The 25,004-nt window shown below is 36.4% G+C and overlaps 1 protein-coding gene across 1 annotated transcript in view; it reads right to left on the bottom strand.

The window, feature by feature from the left end:
• The window catches only part of ADAMTS19 (ADAM metallopeptidase with thrombospondin type 1 motif 19), a 116,697-nt gene that overhangs the window by 14,337 nt on the left and 77,356 nt on the right, over positions 1 to 25,004 (bottom strand). Inside the window, exons 14-21 of the mRNA XM_072359679.1 lie at positions 22,609 to 22,736; positions 20,677 to 20,797; positions 19,854 to 19,934; positions 14,577 to 14,734; positions 13,777 to 13,930; positions 10,868 to 11,003; positions 9,846 to 10,050; positions 7,852 to 8,004 (exon numbers count right to left, since the gene is read on the bottom strand). Coding sequence (XP_072215780.1) covers positions 7,852 to 8,004; positions 9,846 to 10,050; positions 10,868 to 11,003; positions 13,777 to 13,930; positions 14,577 to 14,734; positions 19,854 to 19,934; positions 20,677 to 20,797; positions 22,609 to 22,736 — 1,136 coding nt within the window. The remainder of the gene's footprint in view (positions 1 to 7,851; positions 8,005 to 9,845; positions 10,051 to 10,867; positions 11,004 to 13,776; positions 13,931 to 14,576; positions 14,735 to 19,853; positions 19,935 to 20,676; positions 20,798 to 22,608; positions 22,737 to 25,004) is intronic.

The raw sequence follows: 25,004 nt of genomic DNA, 5'->3' as shown, positions 1-25,004 counted from the left end.
GTTGTTATTTTTGTTTTTCGCACACCCATCTTTGACCCTCAAGACCTCCACTACTTTTGATTCTTCAGTTCCTTTCCTTATGACGTACTTGCACATAAATTCAGCATAGCTCCTGGGCAAACTGTGAAATTCTCATGGACTCTGTAGTCCTTATCTTATAAAATTTTGTAGAGAATAGTCTTCTCAGACCAGGACTGACTGAATGAAAACTAGTGCCAGCACACGGACACAGGAAGGATGCTTGCTGTTAACCTTTGACATTCAGTAGAGATCTCTGGAATACACATTCTGTTAGTTGGGGTGTGGTGTACTGCATTGTAACACATGTGTAGCAAAGAGTTGGAGTAAAAATTTCCCTGGTCAAGTGTAATTTATATATTTGATGAATTCTGGATCAGCCTTCCAGAAGATTCATTGTGTAAAGATCCCAGGAGCTCTTAGCAAAACTCAGTTGGCATTTTTGGTAGACTACACAATTAAGTCCTGGATACCGGATATTGCTTCTGTTCAGCAATTCCCAGGTATGTTCTTCTTTAACTAAATATATGTCTATATGCATAGGTGTAAATATGCATCCCTCACAGCAGTAACAATTAGCTGTAAGTCTCAACCAGAAAAGTATGAGAACTGATATTTGGTTTGATCTAGTCTGCAGTAGAATGGCTTGGAAGACTGCAGATAGTGTCAAGGGAGTGATGGAAATCTGTGTTCTTTGATTTCTGTTTTGTAGATGCTGATGCATGATACATTTCTTCTTACCTATGAACTTGTTTATTTTGCCGGGTCTTCTTTCCTTTAAGGGATCTAATTGTTGAGAGAGGTCTCTGAGCTAGCTTCAGCAAAAGAAAGATACTGCTGTCCTCACTGTAGTAGAAATAATCATTACTCAAAGGCTTCCTATTTGCACTTCTAGGCCTTATAATTATAGCTAATGTATTTTATAAAAACAGGCTTCACTTTGATTCTATATACCCCTTGAGGATAATCCTCAACTCCAGTATCCAAGCTTAATCATGCAATGTAAATGTGCCTGTATCATTTTATCTGATTGAAGATCTCAGGTGAATGTCATGGTTTTTAATGGTTCAACTAAGCCTCCTTCTCCAAGTTACACCTTTATATCACCCAGAACAATTTCAAGGAGCCTTTTTGTTGGTCAAAAAAAAAAAGAGATTCCAAGAACTTACCCAGTGGATGGTATCTTATATGACTTCTTCTCATGCAAACATTTCAGCTAAATAATCTACTAAATGAATGGACAGCTGGATAAGCCATCAATATAGAAGGTAATTACAGAATGTAAAAGAACAGTTAGTTGTAAACAGTAGAAAAAAGTAAAGTGGAGATGATCAATTTATGTACAGCATGAATAACTATAGTCAATTAAACTTAAGACAAATTGGACTATACAGTGTTGTTTCTTAAAATTCATGCCAACAACAGAAAAAAATAATATAATTTCAATAGAAATTAGAGTTTTCTTTGATAATATTGAATGACTTTCACCAGTAAGCTAGAGTCTAGTAATCATTTCTGTGAGTTTTGTGGAAGTGACAAACACTCAGTAAGTCAAATGGTAGGCAGACTTCTTCACTTAAAGCAGTGATTCCACGCTGCTGATAGAACCACAGGACTTGTGGCTGGAAGGATAGCCCCAAAAAATTGTTAAGCTGCCCAAAGGTTCAATGTTTATTAGTGCATACTAACAATGTTTAGTTTTGAAATACTGAGGGGTATAAAAGGAAGAAAACATCATTTATATGTAAGGTTCTCAGTTATCTCTTCTAACAGTATTTTCATCAATTCTGCTAGCATTGTTAATGTTTTCTTTCTCTGAGATCTAACAGGCAATAATAGTATCAATGCAAGTGAACCTCCTCTTTCCCTTTCATATGGCACCTTGTAGCATGCTGTACATTATGCATTGAGACAACAACCGCACTAAAGATCATGGTGTTCTATTTGCATATGCTACGCTCTGCTATCTTGCAAGGATGCTCTGCTAGCTACCAGGCGGGCCTTTTTTCCCCATCTGTTCCCCTTTGTTTTACTTTATACCACCTCTTGTAGTCCCAGGAGGGTCGCTATAGGCACTTGTTAATTGTTCAAAAAGGGTAATGTCTACTTTGAAAATGTTTTCCAGTTCTGTCTGCTTTTTGGCTACTACAAGCGGTGGTCTTAATTTGTTTTTCTAGAAACTAAGATGACATTTCATTTACTCTAGGCAAAATACTACAATTCACTTGACTGATCTATAAAAAAACCTATTTCTCCAGAACAAATTAAGTTAACACCACAAAATTGATTGGAAATGAATAAAAGTCTCCCCACTCTGATTTCTTTATATTGACATCTATAAGATTTGCTCACTCTTCATTTCTGAAGCAAGGACATATGTCACTTGCTGGAAACTTACTGTGTTATTAAGTCAATACGAACATTATTAACATGATGCTAATATTATTTTGACTTCAATTATTTCACAAAGTCACATATTCTTTTTGTACATAAATCTATTAATAGTGTCATATTTGACTTGCAGCCAATACTGTTCCATTCCTAGAATGTGAAAAAGCCAACAATTTCAGACTGTGATCTGAAGAATAAAACCAAGGCTAACAACCTGGTCAGTGAAACTACATTAGTAACATGCAAATTCTGTACTTTAAATTACAGGAGAACAGATCAGTTATTTTCTTTATAATGTAGGGATTATTTAAATGTTTCAGCACACAGTTTAAAGGTTGAGTATTTCATGTGGTTTATCAATTGGCAAAAAGTGAATTAGTTTTTTTCCTTTCTCACATTATTACATTTTATTTGGTCAGGACAAAAGAGAAGCAATGATCATCACTAACAACTGCTTTTTGTACCACTCAACTGAGAGATACCTCTGTCAACTGTTGGTTTTATTCTGTCTCCCTTCAACAGCTGAAGACATGTCCCTTCCACCCACTGCCTAGAGGGCACTGTATATACTATCTTTTAAAACAGGACATGAATTCTGGGACTTGCTGATGTAAAAACTGAGCAGTGGCTTCAGATGTCCTTTAGTTTTACTAGAAAAAAACTACCAGATCCAACTTTGATTCCCCTTTTATCTTCTTCAGCCAACAGACAAAGCAAAATACATCGCAGCCACATGGATCATTAAAAAGGATTATGTATTTGACTCCTGTTTCTCTCCAGCCTAATACACAGGTACTGTTTAGAAATTCAGTTGTCGCTTCCTCTTTAGCCCCATCTTTTCATTCCAGATTCCTTAACAAAATCTTAGCTTAGCACTTACATCATACTATATGCTTTGATTTCTATACACATATACTTCATACTCCTTCACTTATTACAAACATCTGCTCTAAATTCTATTCTTTTGCCCATTGTTTCGATCCTATTATCACTTGCTGAATGCCTCCAGAAGTTTCTGGTACAATATCACATTGAACTTAAGATTTTTATTATCGTTTTCAAAACATACTCTGCTCCAAAATTATCCTCCCTTCCAAAACTCCCGCCTTTTATGCTTCATTTATTCTACCAGTGTTCTGAGGATTTTAGATAATAGCAAAATATAAGCGTATATATAGCTTCCAACATAAAGTGCCCTAAACACAACCTCTGAGTATTAACACAGAATCACAAAATGACCCGGTTTGGAAGGGACATCAAGGATCATGAAGCTCCAACACCCCTGCCTGGCAGGGCCACCAAACTTCCACGTTTACTAGATCAGGTTGCCCAGGGCCTCATCCAAACTGGCCTTAAACACCTCCAAGGACGGGGCATCCACAACCTCCCTGGGCAGCCTGTTCCAGGACCTCACCACTCTCCTAGTAAAGAACTTCCCCCTAACATCCAACCTAAATCTTCCCTGTTTCAACTCAAAACCATTTCCCCTTGTTTTGCTATTATCAACCCTTTCAAAGAGTTTACTCTCCTCCTGATTATAGGTTCCCTTCAGATACTGAAAGGCTGCAATGAGGTCACCCCGCAGCCTTCTTTGCTTCAGGCTGAACAAGCCCAGCTCTCTCAGCCTGTCTTCATAGGGGAGGTGCTCCAGCCTCCGATCATCTTTGTGGCTCTTCTCTGGACCCTCTCCAACAGATCTCTGTCTTTTCTGTACTGAGGGCTCAATACCTGAACACAGTACTCCAGATGGAGCCTCACAAGAGCAGAGTAAAGAGGGACAATCACCTCCCTATCCCTGCTGGCCACCCCTCTCCTGATGGAGCCCAGGATACCATTTGCTTTCCGAGCTGCAAGAGCACACTGCTGACTCATATTAAGTTTCTCATCCACCAGGACCCCCAGGTCTTTCTCTGCTGAGCTGCTCTCAAGGACTATTCCTCCCAGCCTGTACAGATGCCCATGATTCTTCCAGCCCAAGTGAAAAACATTGCACTTTGCTGTGCTGAACCTCATTAGGTTCACCCAGGTTCACCTTTCAAGTCTGTATTCTATACCATTGTCATTTAATTAACTACTCCTACAGTGATGTGAACTTCTCTATTAAGTCATCTGAATGTGTAAACAAACAATGCACATGCTTTTCATTTCTCTTCCCTCCTGCTTATTTCTTTATCCTCAGATGACAAATTATTAGCAAAAGGCACTCCTCAACTTGCAAGCAAGCTACACCATGCTCAGTTTAAGTCTGTAGTACACATGGTAAGCTTTATTCATCTGAAGATGCTGTTTATGTCACTCAGCATTGTATTCCGCAGACAGCATTCACAGAGAAAAGACAGTGTAAATGATAACATTTCAATGCAGTGGTTCCAACAGTTCAGTTTGATCCTTCAGCTTCCTAGCACACTCATGAGGGAAGGCACAAAGTACAACTGATGTTGAGAGCAAAAGTCTTTAGCACACTGAGCCACCTTGCTGACTTAAGAGCTATTAAGGAATTTAACCCTGCATACAGTCCAGATTTACAGCATAATTTTAAGTTAGATCAGAATTTTAAAAGGATTTATATGTTTTTTGACTTACTGGAGCCTGTAGTCTTCTTTGATCTTGGTATTATTGTTAAAATGTTGAGCAAAAGAATTATTTGATCTCAATGTGACTGTACCTCCAAAACAATATTAACTCCATTACAGCACAACCATGGCTATTAATAATGTTATCTTTCCAGTAATAGTGCAGTTTAAGCTTCATTTAAAATTGTGCCTTAGGAGTTCAAGGGGAGCAGCAAAGCCAATAAGGATCACATTAAGCCTCTTGTTTCAATGTGTGAGAAGCGTCATTTAAACTTTTCAAGCCAAGTCTTGGCATTAGCTAAGGGGAACTTGGCTTTGCTCAAAGGAACAGCCTTCTGTCAATGTCAAGAATGATCCTAAAGAGTAAAAACAGTGAACACAGAAGGCTACACTGAACTTCTAAGTCAGAAACAAACAGTGAGCAAAGATCAACATTTATCTGAGCTTTCCATTTGTTTCCCCTATTGCAGACATATTAATATGTATGACATGACTTCATGTTGCTATGTACTCTAGCAATGGAACAGAACAGTAACAGGGGGGAAAAAAAGAAAAAAAAAAAAAAAAAGGAAAAAAAAAAAAAAAGGAAATCCAAGTATATTTTAAATTGAACTCATGTCTCTGCAGAGAAATTAAAGTATTTTTTTGGTATAAATCTTGGAAAGTCTCAGCTGCGTAAGTCACACTCAGGTTCTATTCCTAACCATTCAAAAGATTTTGTCAATTCCATATGAAATATTCCCTCATATTCTGTTTCTTAAGTTTAAAGTACAATTTAGATGTCACTGATAGAGCCTTGACAGGAGGAAAGCAGAACACTTGAAATGCCAGTAAATTTTAAAACCGAAGAAATACATTCTTGTACATGAATTGGAGAATAAAGCCCTTCTTCTTCTTCAGAGGGCACTGGGAACACAGCATAACTGTCTGAGCATCCTCACATAGCCTCAGCAATGCTGATTTAAATGACTGCTTCAGCTAAGAAAGCAGATGGTCATTTCTACATGACCTACTCCTTGTTCATGCTAGTGCTACATTTTTGATGTAGCTAAGGTAAGGGGCTATATTCTGGTTTCTATGAGGGTGTTTCAAAAAATCAAGTATTTGAAAATAACTTACAAAGAAGACAAGAAAACTGAGTAAGCAGTAATATGATAGTGACAATTTGTACCCCACAGTCACTACAGTCATAAAATGGGAGCTCACAAGTAGAATTCTGTGAAACACTCATTACCCATACAGTTCTTGCAGCTAGTTCTTGGAAGACTGGCTAGTCATACATTACTGGCTTTAGTCCTCGTTTCCAGCTATTACATCATATTAAAAACAACCAAAAATACATTAAATACTTCTCCATGCAAGCAAGCTTAAAAGCTTCTGCAGTAATGTTATGCACTGAAAGCAGAAGAGATGTTTGCAAAATAATGAACTGAAGAAAATAAATAAATAAATAAATAAATAAATAACTTAGAATCTCTCCGCTAAAGCATGGTCTATGATAGGGCAATAAAAAAATGTGTGTTTTTTTTTCTTTTTTTCTTTTTTTTTTTTTCCTTTTTTTTTTCTTTTTTTCTTTCCACAATTTCATTGTGTTATGAATATTTTAAACCATACCAGATGTTCAGGTTCCCAGTCCAGTAACACATTCATTCAATCACAGATCTAACCAGGATCTTCTGCTACAGTTTGGTCTGTGCTTATGTATTTCATTGAAATAAAAATCTCTATACCAAGGAAAGAACTGGTAGTTACATCAGGTGTTCATAAAAATCCCATAATACATGCTTTCTAGTTTTTAAATGGTGTACTGAGAAACTGACTATGCTAAATGTACTTCCTCATGAGGCTGAAGGGTAAAACTTCTTGGAATGGTGGACAAATAAAATGTGCAAACACAATAAAATGTGTTTGAAATGACCTTAATTGGAGTGTAAGAATTGTAATTTATTACTGTTGGATTACATGTAAATGGCAAACAATACCTTACCCCGGTTAGGAAAAAAGGACTGTGGGGTAGTTGGGAGACAGGACTCAGTGGGATGACTTAAGCAAATTACTCCAACTGTTTAGTAATGGAAATTAGGTTATTTTCCCAGAACCATTTTGTTAAGCAACACTTGAAACAAATTCCACATTACAATAAGAAATGCATGACAGAATTAGGACATACAACAACAAACATTAGGCCTCTGCCAGCCTGTGATGGAAGTGGAAGTGGAAAAGAAACACAAGACTGTCTCACCAAAGCATGCAGCACACACTGCCAATTGATAGCCTGTATGCTGCTATCCAGACACACTCAGGAACTTCTTGCTGGGAGCCAAACACAGTATTCAGTGTGTTCGATACATTGTCTTAGTAAGACACCAAGCCAGAGGCAAGTAAGAAAGTCTAATAGAAAATAAAGAATACAGGCAAGATAACAACTGCTACTTTGCTTAATCAAGTGTTATCAGAATTTTCAAATAGTTCTGGAAAAGAAATAATCTTAAGAGCGTATTTGCAAATAAGAAGACTAATATATTCCACACTCTTCATGTCTCTGACTTTTTTGCCTGCCTACTGGAAACAGTAAATCTGTATCACCTTTGCACAATATTGAACGTACAACTCATTCACATTCCTGGTTTTTGTCTTAAACTTCACGGTCACACTGTGACTTCATGTTTTGAATATATATATATAGAGAAATATATTGATATTGATATTCAATATGTATATATATATAATTTTTTTTTTTTTTTTTTGTAGCCTTATTTTTTCACAACTGGGAGGGTCCTAAATCTCTAATAAAAAACATACGTCATATAGAGAATTCAGTTTGCAGAGTGTATTATACTATGATACAGCAGAATCAAGGATGTCTCACCTTAGACCAGTCTCCCATTCTCCAGACATAGCATTTGGAATAGTCCTCACAATCCTCTGCTTCTTTAGGTCTTGTGGACAAAACGCATTTCTTGCGGGGATTGGTGCACCTCACAGTCCGATGCCGTACTCCCTTACCACACTTTACAGAGCACTGTTGGAAAAAGATGTTTTTCAGGTTTTTACAAAAGGCCTCTGCCAATGACTTCTGCCAAACTATTATAAATACTCCAGTACTTCAATGATTTCCTGACTTTCAATTCTTGCAGATACTTGTGCTAAAAACTAACACATGAACAAAAATTCTGCATGGGGCAGAATGATAATTTTTACATTTTTATGTAAAAATATGTAATTTGATGAAAAAACATTTGCTTAAGAAAAAACTAAGCTTTAAAAGCTGTGTTTGGATAAGGGAACCATTAGAAAAGATATGGGGGAAAGAGTGCTGCAGTAAAATTGTAAAGCAATCTTTGTTTGAATAATTAAAAGAAATATAATGAAAAAAAAACCACTAAATAGAGTTTGTAAGTACAAGGCATGAATCAACTGTAAACAAGCTCCACCTTTATAAGAAGAAAAAAGTTAATTTGATACATTGTCTTAGTAAGACATCAAGTCAGAGGCAAGCAAGAAAGTAAGTCTAACAGAAAATAAAGAATACAGGCAAGAAAACTGCAAGTTAAAAGCAAATGCTCTAAACCTATGCAAGAATCCAGACTGAATTTGAAAATTCAAATTCACAACATATACAGCATGTGAAAACTCTCCTGAAGTTCTCTAGAAGGTCTTCATCTATGCTTTTTTCAGCTATTCCCACTTACACTGCCAAAAATTATGCCATTTCCTTTTTTAAAACATTATCACTGCTTTTCATCATCCCACTGCTTGCAGATCAAATCTCTCCTTTGCCAAGCCAATTGCAACTGCAAGAAGCACTAATGGCTAGCTTCCAGTTCAGTGGTGATAGTAGGAATGTCCACGGGAAACACCTCACTCTTCAAAATACATTTAATCCAGCAGAAGCATGCTTTTTTATTTGTTATTTCTGAAGTGAAACAAATCAACCAGACCACATGGGTTTCTTTCTTATACCAGTGTAAGCATGCAGGACTCTTCCCACAATCAGTTTCTGCATTATGAACATCTGCATCAAGCTAACAACTGCTGCTGATTACTCCTCTTATCTCTACCTTAGCATACACTTTCTCTTTTTGAAAATATTCTCAGTGCTGCTGACCAGAGAAACCCAAACAAAGCCATGTACACACATTCAGAAGCTGCTATTCTTATTTTGAGCCTGGAGGGACTCATAGAGCAGCTCAGAATTGCTGTATTCTTCCAGTGAAAGGAGAAGCTTTAAATAACCCCTTCAGCTTTTCCAGACGGCAGTGATAACAACTCCCTTCTTCCTCCACAGTCAATTACTTTAAGAATTAGTATAGCTTCTTAGGAGGAGAAAATCAAATGAACATGCAGCCTGCGCTAATGCTTCAGGATAAATGGATCCAAAATTATCTTATTTACAAGCCCTTTGGCTCAGTGCTTGTGCTACTCTTGGAAAAAGGAAGGGAAGGTTCTTTTTTTGCATGCAGCTTCCCTCCCGGCCTCTCTAAAGTAAACTGGAAGCTACAGTCTGACCAACCTCCCTTGATACAAAAGTACCCCACAGATACTCACAGTCTGAACCCACATTTTGGTAGCTGGCAACTGTCTTAATTCTGCTTAACCCGTTACCCGTTACTACAGTCAGTATATACTTGACTGCATGCACTTGAAAACAGGCCAAAAGAAACTGTTCCAGGACATTAACAAGGTAAAATGTAGTAGTTCTATACAGCTTGTTTTCCTAGTCCTGATCCTCTTGCTAAATCATTGCATGAGGACCATGAAACACACTTAACTAGCAAAAAAAAAAAAAAAAAAAGCCCTACATTCTCAGAAAACACTAATGCATAATCACTGTTGTCTGCTTATATGCTGTAAATACAGCACCTCAGACCAGACTCCCGCCTCCCACACAGTCATGCAGTCTTGGCCTTCACAGCGCTGTGCAGAAGCAGGCTTTGGCCCAAGGCAATCTCTCTCCCTTGCTCTGATCAGGGTCCCATTTCTAAGCTGCTGTGTGCAGGCTATTTGTCTGTTTTGTGTCCCTTTTCCACATGTCCTTGAACACGGAGTCCATTCAGTCATCATCCATCTACAAAGAAATACAGGCAGTAGAGTAAGAAGAAGTCAGGATGGAAGAAGTCCCATTATATTACTTGTTCTCTTGCTTACCAATACTTTCTTGGTCAGGATACACTTCTAAATGCTCTCCTTCCAATCAATTTAACATTTAGCACTAAACAGACTAAACACTGATCTAGAATATTTTAAACTTAACTACTATTCTGTGATTCTATGAATAAGTTAATGTTCACATCATCAGTTTCCATGTTTTCAGAGAACTCTCTTGTCATTACAAGTCCAATTAAAAAAGTTTCAAAATATTGTTACATATTTCAAATATTACAGAGAAATAACCAGCCTTGTATCTTCTTTCTATCTCTGTGGCTACCTGTATGTCAAATGTATGCCCTAGACCTAAGTCCATCATTTTTTAAAAAGATACCATTTCAGAACAGAATCACTCCTGTGGGTTGTTCTGGAGGATGCAGAGGAGCTCGGACTCTTTCTTGTTCTTTAAGATCAGGCCTAAATCAAGTTGCATAATTTACATAATTTTACATAAGCAATTATATTTCAGTTTAATTGTACACATCAACCAGTGAGAGCTGTTACTAAGGAAAGAAATAAGCTGCTTTCTTGAATGATAATTGATTGAGACATGTGCTTAAGGGCTCTCTTTCATTCAGACTTCATAGAAACAACATTAAATGTTTCAGTGTCCTCCACATTTCACACTACAACCTATGGGAAATGTGGTTATGCTGCACATTTATTGCCAGAGGCAGTAAGTGCTCCTGAGATTTTTCTATTTAGATATCAGTCTAATATGACCAAATCACTATTACCTGGTCTGGCATGGCTGCTCATTGCACTTGCGGATCTGTGGTTCAGGTTTTGTTAAATATTTGCACTTCTTGTTGTCTACAAGACTGATATTCTTATTCATAATCTTCGTGCAAGAGACTGTTGTTTTTCTTTCACCTAGTAGAAGATAAAGCAGGTATGTAGAGAAACCAAGAATATGCAACTTCGTTAAGAAGGAATGCAAAAGCTATCTGTACAGCAGATGCAGTCATTCTATGTTCATTTTGTGAAAGAGAAGTGAAAAGGACAGCAGCACGCCTAAGGGAGATATTAAATTTTTAGGGAATGATGCATTTTCTTAATCCAGTATTTGTGTACCAGGGCCATCGCTGCTTTGTTCCTGCAACAAGTCATATTCCGAGCCCTGCAGCTCACTGCTGCAACTGCTTCCTTCTAAACCACGAAGACTGCAGTGTTGAGAATGGATTGTGGAAAAACTGCTTACAAAGAAGACATGTTTTCTTGTTAAGTTAAAGGAAAGGAATAGCAAATCCTGTTTCCTTGTGTGGCTTGAGTTTAGTAATTCTGCTTTGTTCAGTAGCATACTGGCAAGCGTGGCCAGCACTCAGGTAATCACTGCTGCAGCCTTCAGAAAGGAAACTGCACTAAAGAGAAAAGGCTGTACAGTGTGATCTGTAGCATAACCATTTAGGAAGCTGGTTACTGATGGCAGAGACCTCATGCGTATTCTGTTATGTAAACACTTCCTTAACAGATGGACTAATGCTTGATTCTCTTGAGATTGAACAGGTAGAAAATCAGAATTGAACACAGTGATTACCACAAGCAGGAGCTTGTAATCAGAGTGAAGTATGGTTTTTAGAGATCTATCAAGCCCTTAATTAAAGTCTTCGGTTGTGGAAAATGACTTCATCACTTCTTCCTGTTTCTATCTGGAAGTTTACTGACAAACAGTGTGTGCAGACACAAGAATGCAGTATTTAATAGAGGTTAGAAATGTGCCTGCAGATCAAGCAGCAAAGTTAGAAGTAATAATTTTCAGTATGACCACAACCAACATTTTACACAGTGTTTGTGTACGTGAGCACACATGCAACTAAACTATCACATACAATATTCAAAATGTTCTACACTTTTTTCTGCATTTACACATACACCTTTGCATCCATATTCTCTTCCACACTAAGAATGTTTTTCTGAAACACAGGAAGGCACAGACCAGTGACATACGTAAATACACACAAAGTCAGATGGCTTCATCAGTACTTTCATTCTGACAGATGTTTTAAACACTTAAGGGAAACTACTGATAATTATGTTCTTTAACCAGGAACATCAAAATACTGATGATAAAAACTCAAGCACAAAAATTTACAAAGAGTACAAGCTGCATCATTTTAATTTCATTATTACTTCATATTAAATGAAAGAAATAAAAGAAGAATTGAGTGAAAAAGTGAGAAAAAATTTTAACATGTATTTCAGAATATTTGCAGTAAAAAAATCTACTTTCATGGAACTTTGTATTAACTCAACTACTTCAAATAATAATAAAAAGTGATGGCCAATTACAACAGAGAAAAGTATGATAAAAATAAACATTACAGTAAAACACTTAAATATTTATTTAAGCATTAATGTAGAAAAAAAAAAAAAAAACACAAAAAACATCGTAGTGCATTTTAAGGCTTCTCCAAATGATAGGTAACTCTAGAAATATCTGAAGCAATAATGAGAGATTGTGGTAGCATTCCAATTACTCTAAAAATACTTCAGGAAACTGTAAAAAGCGTGAATATTCCAAGTGAATGAGAGTGCACTGTGAAGAAACAGAGGATGATACCAGTACCACGTACAAAATGCCTTCAGGGAAGAAGATTTCTTACCAAACCACAAAAGGCATGTTTATGGAAACTACAGCAATCTGTCGTGACACCGGGACTGTTTGCAGAATCAAAGTAGTTAGAACACTGTGTTCTTTGTGTTGCTGTTATGAGAAGGTAAAGTGTTTCCAGGCCTTCTTATTACATTACAAGTTGCATAGCAGTTTTCACAACTGCTGATCAGAGCAGCCACAATTATCAAAGCATGAAAGACAGGTATTAATAATTAATATGCTATTCACAGTATAAGTCCAAAAAATTATTAGGCAACATATTAATAGATCTCTGTGGGCTGCCTTCATTAAAAATTCCCTCATATTTTCTAATAACCAGCTTCTAAACAGTTACTGACTGAAAAGGATTTTGTTACAGTAATATTGTTCATATTCCAATATTTGTTTTCATATTGGCATTTAGTTCTTCCAAATTCACATTTTTTACAGTTTACAAACATAAACATAGGAAAAATATTGCATAAGCATACTAATATCTGCTGTTGCTATATTTGTTCCGTATGTTTCTGGATCATTCTCAACTCGTGTAACCAACGTATTTGATGTGAGATTGGGGTTCGGATTTTCTGTAGTTTGAAATGTCTTTTACAGATCATTTATCTTCAGTAGTTCCAAATACAGAGTGGAATGCACATGAGCCTTCTATTCTTGTTCTAGCTCTTGCTTTTGTATTTCTTCTTGAAATCCACAACTTGAATTTATTTTTTTAATTGAGATTTGATTCCTTCAATAGTATTTTTTTCTACATACTTGATTTAGTTTTAATCTTAAATAGATTATCATTATCATTATAGTTACCATTATTCTTTTAACATAATCAGGAAGAACAGAAAGAAATATGTCAATCCATGTCATCAAACAAGCTACAATGGGGACATTATTGTTTAATATACTACACTGACCACCAGTGTCTGAAATATTAATACACCACGTGTTTTAGTTGATGTGTAAATATACATATATATATACATATACATATGAATGCTGTATATACATATGCATTGAATGTGTTTGTTAGTTGTTTTTTTTTACCTCCTCCACATACAGCATCACAGTCCTCCCAGCCAGAATGAGTCCACATGAAAAGAGGTTCTGGTACTTTAGCGCTCTGATTCTCAGGGGGAGGATCCAGTGGGATTGTGTACTCATAGTGCAGACCATAGCTCTGGTCATGGAAAAGCAGCACCTGTAAATTACAGAGGAGGAAAACATTCCTATGAGGACAAGCACTGAGGAGAACACAACTGAATCTTTGAAGAAATAATCTTGAAGAGCTCTACAGAATGACTTATTCCTTCAAGGCCAGGATGGATGTAGCTCTAGGCAGCCTGTTCTAGTGGTTGATGAGTTTTCCCAAAGCAGAGGGGTGGGGAGGGGGGTTGAAACTAGACTTTTCAACCCAGGCCATTCTGTGATTCCATGATTCTAAGATTCAGAAGCCTTTAGAGTTTTCTGCTACATCTGACAGGATAAAATAATATAGGTACCCAACTCAGAGCAATGGGGAAAAGAAAATTATTTGACATAGAGGTCTAAAAGCTCCCCATGTAAAATAATTCAGTGGGCCATGAGGACAGAAAACATCTGATGGTAATTTAATGCTTTATCTGCTGAGACCTTCTATTCAGCCTAAACAGTGCAAAGCTTATTACTGAATTTACAGTGACTTTTAGAAGTTGGCTAACAGATCAGCAGGTGTATCTAGCACTTGTCTCATTATCTGCAGAAATGTACATGAGAGGGATCATGCTTTGTTGTTGTTGTTTGTTTGTTTGTCTGTTTGTTTTTTTTTAAAAAGGGCTAAATAAAACACAGAATTCATATTGTCATACCAGTAAATGTAAGGGAGAAGTTGTGGGACCTTTGGCAGAAATCTTCTCCCAGAGACCTCTTCGAACATAATGGACAGTGGTCCCAGCAATATTAAACGTTCCTGAATGTTCTATCTTCCAGTCACTATTGATAGACTGTTTACCAGCATCTCGAAGAGCTGCAAAAATACATTTAAAAATATTTGGTCAGTAGTGGTTCTGGCCTCTTTCCACATGCTGATTGGATAATTTAACTGGTAGATGAAATAATATAAATCTGCAAAGATACGTAGTTAACTCCAGAATTAAAGTCTCCTATTTATTTCCATGGAAACTACAACAGGTGCCAAGAGCACAGTAACATTATTTGATAAAGCAAGTTCTCAGCTACAAAACACTATCTTTCAACATAGTCATCACCATTAGCTATGCATTTTTACCAGCAACAAACAAGAGTCTGCACACTGTACTTGTAAAAATCCGCACCAGCAAAGGTGAATCACTGTTTCAGAGCTACGACAATGTTGTTGCTAGGGAAATACTGCCCACACAGTTCATCTTTCATCAACCTGAACAGGCGTAAGTCAGAAGACACAAATCTGGGCTATATAATGGGTATAGTAGGACAGTCCAGCCAAAACTGGCAGTGCTCCACAGACTTCAAACTGCCACAGGGCCAGGTGTTATTGCGTTGCAAGAGAAAGGTCTTCTTCTCTAGCCTTACTCTGGAAGTTTGAGACTGCAGCTTTGTCAGCATAGTGGAATGGTGGTAAGAACTGATGTCTTATTGGGGTTTCAGAAAATCCAGAAGGATCACCCCTTTCCTATCCCAAAAGATAGTGCACATCACTTCACCTGCTGAAAGCCGTCTCTTTTTCTTTGATGAGAAATTCACATGTCAACACTCCATGGACTGCTGTTTTGACTCCAGCTAATAGCAATGACACAACATCTTGTACCAGCTAATGATGCAATCCAGGAATAATTCATCTTTAGCCTTGCATTGGTTAAACAGGTTCTGACACACTTGCATAGGGTTATTCTGACATTGCCATCATCATTGCTAATGTAATGAAACTAGTATTTGGGTCCATACACAATTCCCTGGTCATAATCCACTCATTTGTGTGGATGACCTAATTGATATGCCTTTCATTTCATTGTGTGACAGCTGTGCATGGGCATCTGCAGCGAGATTGTCTTTCACATGGCTGTCACCACTGCTGAAACGCAACACCCACTGCCTCATTGTGTTCACATCCACTGTTTAGTCTCTACAAATGTTCAGTAAGCATTGATGAATGTGAATGGGTGCCAGCTTCTCCTCATGAAAGAGTTCAGTGACACACATTTGCTTCAGACACACTTCCATGTCAGACGCCATTCTGTAACTGACCCTCTGCTGCCATCTGTCACACGGCAACAAAACACAATGGGGGACTGGCAGGAAGGTTCAGCCTCTTCTGCCATTCTATCAACATCCGTCTCTGACATCCTAATCCAACACAGTAAAATGGGAGGCATTATTTCCATAATAGCTGTTGTACTTATGAAAGCTATTGTACCGAAACTTAAATCATTTTTGGAGGTAATGCTTGCCCAAACCACATAGGCATAGCATTAATTTCAGTTAAAATTAGTGTTTTATTAACTAGTAAGACAGAAGTTTCCAGAATTCATTAAATTAAGACAAAAGCAATTATTCTCTGTTCCTAGGGTCTACGACATTTACAAGACAAGGAAATATAATCTTCTAGATTTGTGGAACTACATTAAAATTCCAAAAATTCTGGTTCAAAACTGTTTCTCTCTAACCACTAAATCTATGTTTTTCCCCACCTCAAAATGTGACAGCACTATTGTTATCCTAGCTAAGCACTTATTTTACTCAGACTTCCACCATCTAATTTGATGTCTCTAACAAAAAGAAACAGATTGTTCTTTTTGGTCAAATTATGATTTAAAAGCAGCACCAAGTCAGTAAAGACATTCAGGCACTGAGAACACAGATTATTATTATTATTATTACTTTCTATATTAAACTATAAAGAAACTCTTCTGTGAGGAACCTTTATTTTAACCTTCATTTTATTTTATATAATTTTCTTATTCAAAATGATGTCTGGAATAGGCATGTGAAGGAAGATGTACTTGAAGTCACTTTCTGGACAAAAAGTTGTGCACATTCCTCTTCACTGAAATTGCATGTTTGGCATCAAACTGGATTAAGAGAACCTCAACATTTTAAGCCTTGTCCAAAATTTCTTATTTAAGCTTGTAAGTTAGTGTGAGTCATTCCTGTAATTGTCTTTTCTCCTTTCATATTTATACTGTTATATTTTGTTTCTATGGAAAACAATGGCAATAGTTCTATGGACTGGCAGCAATACAATTGAATAAGACATCACTGATGTGTACTACTATAGTGCTGTGTAATAAACGTTAAGATTATAAAATCCATTAATGCCTTGTGCTAAAAGTAACAAGCCATTTTACAAGATCTAAAAATCAGTTTTTCAGGTTTAAACATTCTATTACTAGTGGTAATTGAGTTCTATTTAGTTTTAGAACTCTAGATGCCAATACTGTTTCTAGTGTAGAAACAACACAAATGTAACTGACAGTGCTGGCATCCGTTGAGTAATGCTGCTCAGACAGAGCAGAGTTTCTCCCTTGAAAGCAGTGGACCTTGCACTGTTTTCTGTGTCTTTAAAAGCAATGTTATGTGCCATAGCACACAGATGTGTTCAGAAGACTTGAAATCTCAGTTCCAGAACACAGAAATATGTCAGTTCCTGCATTTTCTGCTCTCAGCTTCCTCAACTGTGCCCCTGAGGTTAAGCAAAGGAAGAATGCGTGTCTAAAATTTAGGCTTGGATTCAGGTTGTCCAGCTTCTACATCTGAATCTATCACACCTCTTGTTGCAGGCTAATTCACTGAGTTTTAATACATGCCACACGTGTACTCCCTACTCTGCTCAGCTCTTGATAAAGGAGGATCTCCTGTACAGAGTAAAGCAATATAGAAGGAATATTCAGCACACAAGTGTATTGCCTCTCAGGCTATAGAACATATTGAGCAATATATCCATGACGAAAAAGACAAACAATAAAAAAATTATGATGAGGAAAATCTGCCAGAAGAATAAGTGTGACAAACAAGAGGGCAGCAGGCATCTTTGGAAGTTATTAATTTGGGGTGTTTTTTGTTTGTTTGTTTTTGTTTTGTTTTATTTTCACCAAAATTTAGACATGCTCTTCACAAAAGAACCAAAACAATGTCACTTTGGCTGAACCAGGTTTTGTCAAGAAAAACGGCAAATATAAAAAATATTTGAATCTAATTTCTAAATCAGAATGCTTTCACTGATATCTTTCATCAGGGAAGTCACTTTTTGTCTCACATTACGGTTATCATGTGATACCTTGAAGTCATTTAAAGAACAATAATATTCAAAATTCAAAAAACAGAAAATTTCAACGTGTCAACTCAGGAAGGACAAAATTTCATCTTGATTTTATACATGGTGCTGCTAAAATTAAGAGTTACATGTAATTCGGCAAAAGCAGAACAAGCTCACGGGTTCTTTTCTGTTTTATAAGCAATGGCAGTCAATTTATAGGCCACATCCAGAAGTATTCATATTGCTAAAAGTAATTGATAGCATTTCAGCACTACTGAGACTAATAAAACCCAACTGATTATTAGTATCCAGGAAATCCTTTTGTTAAAGTCATAGTTATTATTTTAACAAGAAGCCAAGAACAGAAAAAGTATCTTGCATGTTTTGTTATAATTGGACAACAAATGTATTTCATATAGAAAAAAAGTCTGACTCTAATTTCTCAGAAACCTCTTGAAAATAAAATGAAATAACCAGGCTGGCCTACTTAATCAAAGTAATTGGTAACAACTATTCCATGGTAAACAGTAGTAAAGTAACAAGTATCTTACCTATTTGCAAATATATAATCTAATGAAAATTAAAGACTCTTTAAGATTATGCAAAAAAATAAGCGCTAGTCTATGCTTAACATTATAAAGTGCTACTTTTGTTTACTGTGTGGCAACATTCACACAAGAGTCCTGTAACTGAGAAACTGATTCCTGACATACCCATTTTCTTACATATTTTCATTCACAGCTTTGCTAACCTTCTTTCACTTTCTTTATCACTTTTATTTCACAGAACTACCATGCAACAGAGCTACAGCACATATTCTCTTGGTATTAGATATAAAAGCAGGGGAATACTTAGTTAAGTGGGTACAACTTCTATCTGCTGCATAACTCTGCATAGAAAAGGGGATTTTTAATTTTTTTTTTCCACAGAGAAATTGGAGGCATACTAAAATACGTACATGCAAAAATACATTATTAGTATTTATTTTTAGATCAAGCTTGAAACAATGTGTCTACACCTGTAATTGTTATAAAACTTTTCAAGTAAGTGACAATGAACCAAGACTCCCAACAAAACAGTTTTAAATTCACAATATTACCACTGCAAGTTCATTCCTTAAAAATATATCTCAACATTCTTTTTTAGAGATCCTAATTCTAAAATAAATGGGTCTACAGCTTAGGAAATATTCCCAAGTTAAAGAAATACTTGTTTTCATCTCTTTACTATTACAAATAATTCATATTCCTAAATAGAAATTATTACAGAAATATTTTTGAACGTATATTCCTACTGAGGAAAGAAAAAGAATTTTGTATGTATTTTCTCACATAACTTAAGGTTAAGAGGAATAACTAATATTTGGCTATGTCACAATAGAAAACAGAAACCATACTTTTTTCAAATCTGTGAGTAAATCCTCCAGAAAGCATAAGAAACAGGACGTATGATCAGGCATTCACGTGTTCAGTGAATGCAGTTGCAAGTTATACTTTAAAATTTTCCCCTGGGATCACAGAGTTCCTATTATCGTGGTATATATTGATACACAACAGATAAAGAGGATATCTGAGGGAATCAGGAAGAACTTATCTGAAGATTAGCTTCCACAGGATATTTATACAACAATGCTATTTATGTGGACTGTGCTTTTACTAATCAATTTAGTATCATCATTGCAACTTCCAAGATCACAAGATCACATTTTATTTTGATTGCCTCCCCTCTGACCTATGAAAAACAGGGTTCACATTTCCAGCAGCTCAAATTGGATTCTGCTTTGTAACCCACATTTTAATTTTTTTAATTTTATAGTGTGTGTGTGTGTGTGTGTGTGTGTGTGTGTGTGTGTACTGCATTACAGAATGTTTACAGCTAAAACCATGATACTTACCTAAATAACTGTGTGCTGGTTTTTCTTCCACAACTTTGATTCTTCGTGCTCCTGCAGGTATCACCAAAGCTTCCACATAGCCTAGACATGGGGCCAAATGTCCAAATATATTGAGTTAAATAGAGTTCTATAGAAATGTACATCTTGGGTGTTGGGTTTTTTTCCTTTTATTTCTTCTCTCCCATTCTCTTTTAGAAATTTAGAAAGTTATATCTAGAACAATTGCCTGAAGGTCTTAAAAAAACACAAACGTTGCAGTCATTAAGAAATGATGATACTGCGCCTCATACATAATAGATATAGTGTGATGTAAATTCAAAAAGTGTGGCAGAATAAAATGTAGTGAGAATTATCAAAATAATTAATCCAACTATTTCCCTCCCACCCCCCTTTTTTTTTCTTTCTTTTTTTTTTTTTTTTTTTGGCAAGTATTTTGTGATATCCTGCTTCCTTGCTGGAGTGTTCAATTCCTGTTATGAATGACTTTGAGGTATGTTATTACAGTTAATATAATAGAGTTATCTGTAATACATTAAAACGGGTTCCATACAGTGTGGGAAAAGACACACTCTTTAGCAATTTGCTTTAATCCAATTTAGCAGTGGGTTGTTGTTAGAGTCAGGGTAGTATGGTTAGGTTGCAGTTGGTCTTGATGATCTTGAAGGATTTTCCCAACCTGAGCAATTCTATGACTCTGTGATTCTGTGATTCTAGATCCAAAACCATGAGAAACTGCATTACTTTAAAAAAGCATATCTCAGTTCTAATGCTCAAAGTAATCAGAACTAATGTATTTCTGAGTCTTCTAAATAAACAGACTTACCTGCTCCTCTGGTATGGTTAAAATCTCCTTTAATGACCTTGCAAGACTTTCCATTTCCATTGCATACACCACAATGATCTTCACGAGCCAGAGAACCTATTATACCATCACAGCCAAATTTCTGAGGGAGAAGAAAATAAAGCTGTTAAGTAACGGTCTATATTTGTTATAAAGTTGCAATCACATGTGTATATCTCATCATTTTTCAGGATGATCTAACCTTTACAATTTAGGTTTTACATCAGGCCTCTTCAGAATGCACTATCTGATATTCTGAGATCCATTCTCTACTAACTTTTCCTACAATTTTACTTAGATTGGTGCACTCAATCTTCCAGTATGATTGGCGAACCTTACCAGCTGCTCTCCAAGATGAATACAAGGTTGTTCCTACCTCCTCCTGGGTGTCCTGGCACAGATAAACCACAACACAAAACACTCTGTAGGCCTTCCTCCCAAGTGATGGCAGCTTGTGCAGCTTTAGTATCTTTCATTCAAAATATGGGACGATTTTTGCCTCTCCCATAATGGTACAGTACTGTCTCATGTCAAGCTAATGACTTACTCTGAATAGCATGTGTATATATCTCGGATATGTAAATATAAAATTTATTTGTACTTTATGGAAAAGAGTTTAGTTTGAAATGGCATTTGCTGAAGAAGCACTCCTAAATTAGAAGTATTTTGTCAATAGAAATAGAGTTAATATGAAGTTCACTTAGTTTGAAATAAAAATCTTTTGAAGATCAAAAATGCCAATCTTGTGCACTGTATAACTGCACCTCATTAAACCAATAAAACTTCAGCACTGTTTGATAAGTGATGAAGATAAAACCTAGACTAAAAAGGAAATGAAAAATTCCTGCAAGAGCAGAAAACAGAAATCTGTAGTGGTCTACGACAGATCAGCTTGTTTTCAAGCATGTGAAGATTGTTTCTTCATTTTATGCATACAATTTTTATTAGAGTTGTTTTACTGGAGGAAAAAAAAAAAAAAAAAAAAAAAAGAAGAAAAAAGAAAACAAACAAAGAAATAGAAAACAAAACAAAACAAAACAAAACAACAACAACAAAAAAAACATTAATGGTTTCCAGTATTTGGGTTCCAAGAGCTGAGTATCTAAAATGGCATATCTGGTGGATTTAAATATCTAACTCTACAGCTGTAGACTGAAAGCTTTTTTTAATCTCTTGTTTGAAGAGACAAGATAAAATGTGGAAGATACAAAAAATTTACATGTTCAAATTTGATTAGCAGATATCACTCTGCCTCTTGATATACCAAGAAGACAATTCAGTCTTCAGTGGGCTTGGCTTCAGGCTTTTTTTGTCTTTATTATCCAGACAGATATGAAAAGTGGATAATTAAATAAAACTACAGTTTTTTTTTCATGAAAAAATGGGCTATATGTCTTCTTTGTGATCAACCCTCCGATTACTAAGTGATGAGCTAAAACCCAGTTCAAATAAGTATTTAAGTGTGTACTTGTTGCACACAGCCACTTGAGACCATGAACAAAAGAAGCCCTCTGTTTTAGTTATCTGTAAGTTATCATCTTTGGTTTGTTTGGATATAAAATCTGTATTGTTTACAGAATTACACAGATCCCATATCATCCCATCCTGTTGAAAGCTGTGTCTTCACTTAATTTTAGAAGATGAACTCAGTTATACTAATTGTACAGTGTGCTGCAGTTTCTTGTAATCATCCATATCTGAGATACTATTCCTGCTGCTAATTCAGCTACTTCATATAGTGTGTTCCAATGAGTGAAGAGAGTTTAAAATATTTTAGTATGGTGCATAAAGAAACATTCAGTCTTGGTCATGCATTTGGCAACATTCATGAGAGAAATGATACATATTAATAGCAAATACTTGCACACACATACATGTACATAAATATCCAGTTTCTAAAGAAGTAATTCATACCTGGCATCTACCATCTGCACAAATATCTAACCCGTGCTGGCCACAGGAAGTCCCATCCATCACCTTTTCTGTTAGAAGAATGGGTTGATCCTTTCCAGACGGTGTACAGAACAAGGCACATGGCTTTTCTTTAGCAGCAATTAACAGAAAAAAAAAAAAAAAAAAAAAAAAAAAGAAAGAGAGAGAGAGAGAGAGAGAAAAGAAAAGGTCAAGAAAGGTCAGTTAACAAATAAAAAAAATAATCAACAGTATTTTAAAAGTTGATCTACGCTTATCTTTTCAATACGATTCTACATTAGTAGAAGTTATCTCAGTTAGCGTTGCAAAAAAAACCAACACATTTTTTACCCTTTTGTCATGTTTGTAGAACTCATTCATTTTCCACCTAGAATATACTCATGCTATAAACTTGGCTTACATCATATTCCTGTCATGTTCATTGTCACAATTAAGAATATGCATGTTACAGATGATGGAATATTTTGGTTGTAATCTATACGTTCATTCTGCTAAAATTCTGACAGATCATAAATATTGGTTAAGAAGGAAAGTTAACACTTCCCAGATTTTCTAACTACCCAGGTCATAGAGAAAAATAAAATAAAATACAATAAAATAAAATTGAGTAACTGAAACACCCTGGGAATTAAAATAGAGGGATTTACAAAGTCCATGTTTTAAAAAAAGACAAAATACTGAACTTGTTTTTCCTAACATCTCTACCAAGGTCATGTAACTTTCTACTACATTTCTACAGCACTCTGCAAATCATTTTTCATTTTGAAAAGAATTAAAAAGAAATTTTATCCTATGTAGCCACGTATTCCACAGGGTCATCATTTATAAATAATGAAGTTTGCTCTATCACTGCCAAAGTAATAACAAAAAAAATAAGTCTCCTCTCAGTGGTCAACTGAGTACAAAATCACATAACTTTTTATATCTTTAATCACAAGTGCATTAAGTCAGAACTCTTTCCCAAATCTTTTGCAGATTCTTGAAAGGATAATGTCAATCTTGAAATTGAAACTGATTTCATTTGGATGCAGCCTACACCACTCTGACTTCATGCTGACTTTTAGATTCCTGGACTGCATTTTTATTAGTAAATTAAATAGTTCCAGGAAACAATCAAGGGCACTAGAGCTCTACTGTCTGTACAGTTAAACTGTAAAACAGCCTGTGGCACATTTTTTGCCTGTGTCATCTAGCACTAGCTGGGTCTAAACTAGAAATTGCCGCTTGAAAAAAACCATTTCCAGAAAGCAGTTTGGATGTCACCATCTTTCTCAGAGTGTTAGATAGTTGAGAAGTATGGCCTTCTCTGCCAGCTTGCTTGCAAACCAGAAAGTAGTCTGGGCACATTTAACATACTATAATTGACATGGCTATGCGTACCTCTGGGGGAAAAATACAAACAGATGTGATCTTTTTTGCCAATACCTGAAGCCAGTTAGATGCAAGCTACCTCCAGAAGTCTGAGACTCTGCCTGAGCTTGTACACTCCACATTTCTGCTACTTTGCTTAAACAGTAAAATGAAAGTCTCCTGATATCTACAAGGGCCGCATGTATCTGAATTCTTCAAAGGAGTATCTTATGAAGATTTACCCCCCATTACCTCCTGTCCTATCAGTATACTCCCTGACAAAGACGCCCTTTTCATCTTTCGTGGAGATCTGCTTTAGATACTGGTGGGCCATTGTGAGGTCTCCCCAAAGCCTTTTCCCCTGCAGGCTGAAGAATCCCAGCTCTCTCAGCCCACGTTAATACAAGAGGTTCTTCAGTTCTCTGATTATCCTCATGGTCCACCTCTGGACTTGCTCCAACAGGTTCCTGTTTTTCAGAGCTCAATGAAGTACTCAAGGAGGGGCGGCAAGAAACTAGAGGGGGAGAATGACCTCTCTTGCCCTTCCAGACATGCTTCTTTTGTTGCACCCCAGGATATAATTGGCTTTCTGAGCTGCAAGCACACATCGACAGCTCATATTGAACTTCTCATCAACCAACACTATTATGTTCTTCTCCTGAGGGTTGTTCTCAAGCAACACCCTTCTCAGCTTTTATTAGTACTTTGGATTGCTCCAAAGGAACAGGACATTGCACTTGGCCTTGCTGAACTTCATGAGGTTCACATGGGCCCACATCTCAAGCATGCCAAGAGATACCCTCTGGATGGCATCCTTTCCCTCATGTACATGTTCACTGTAACACACAATTTGGTGTGTTACAAACTTGAGCAAACTTGCTGAGGGTGAACTCAATCCCACTGTCCAGATTGTCAACAAAGACAATAAACAGACTTCTCAAATATGACAGTAGTGCCTTAGCATCTTTACCCACCCAGTTCCTGTGGACCCTTGAATGCATCTCATCAATCAACAACACCAGACAACC

The sequence above is a fragment of the Excalfactoria chinensis genome, chromosome Z (genome assembly GCF_039878825.1).
Source record: "Excalfactoria chinensis isolate bCotChi1 chromosome Z, bCotChi1.hap2, whole genome shotgun sequence".
Lineage (NCBI taxonomy): Eukaryota > Metazoa > Chordata > Aves > Galliformes > Phasianidae > Excalfactoria > Excalfactoria chinensis.
The sequence above is the reverse complement of the archived record's forward strand: the minus strand, read 5'-3'. Positions and strand labels throughout refer to the sequence as shown.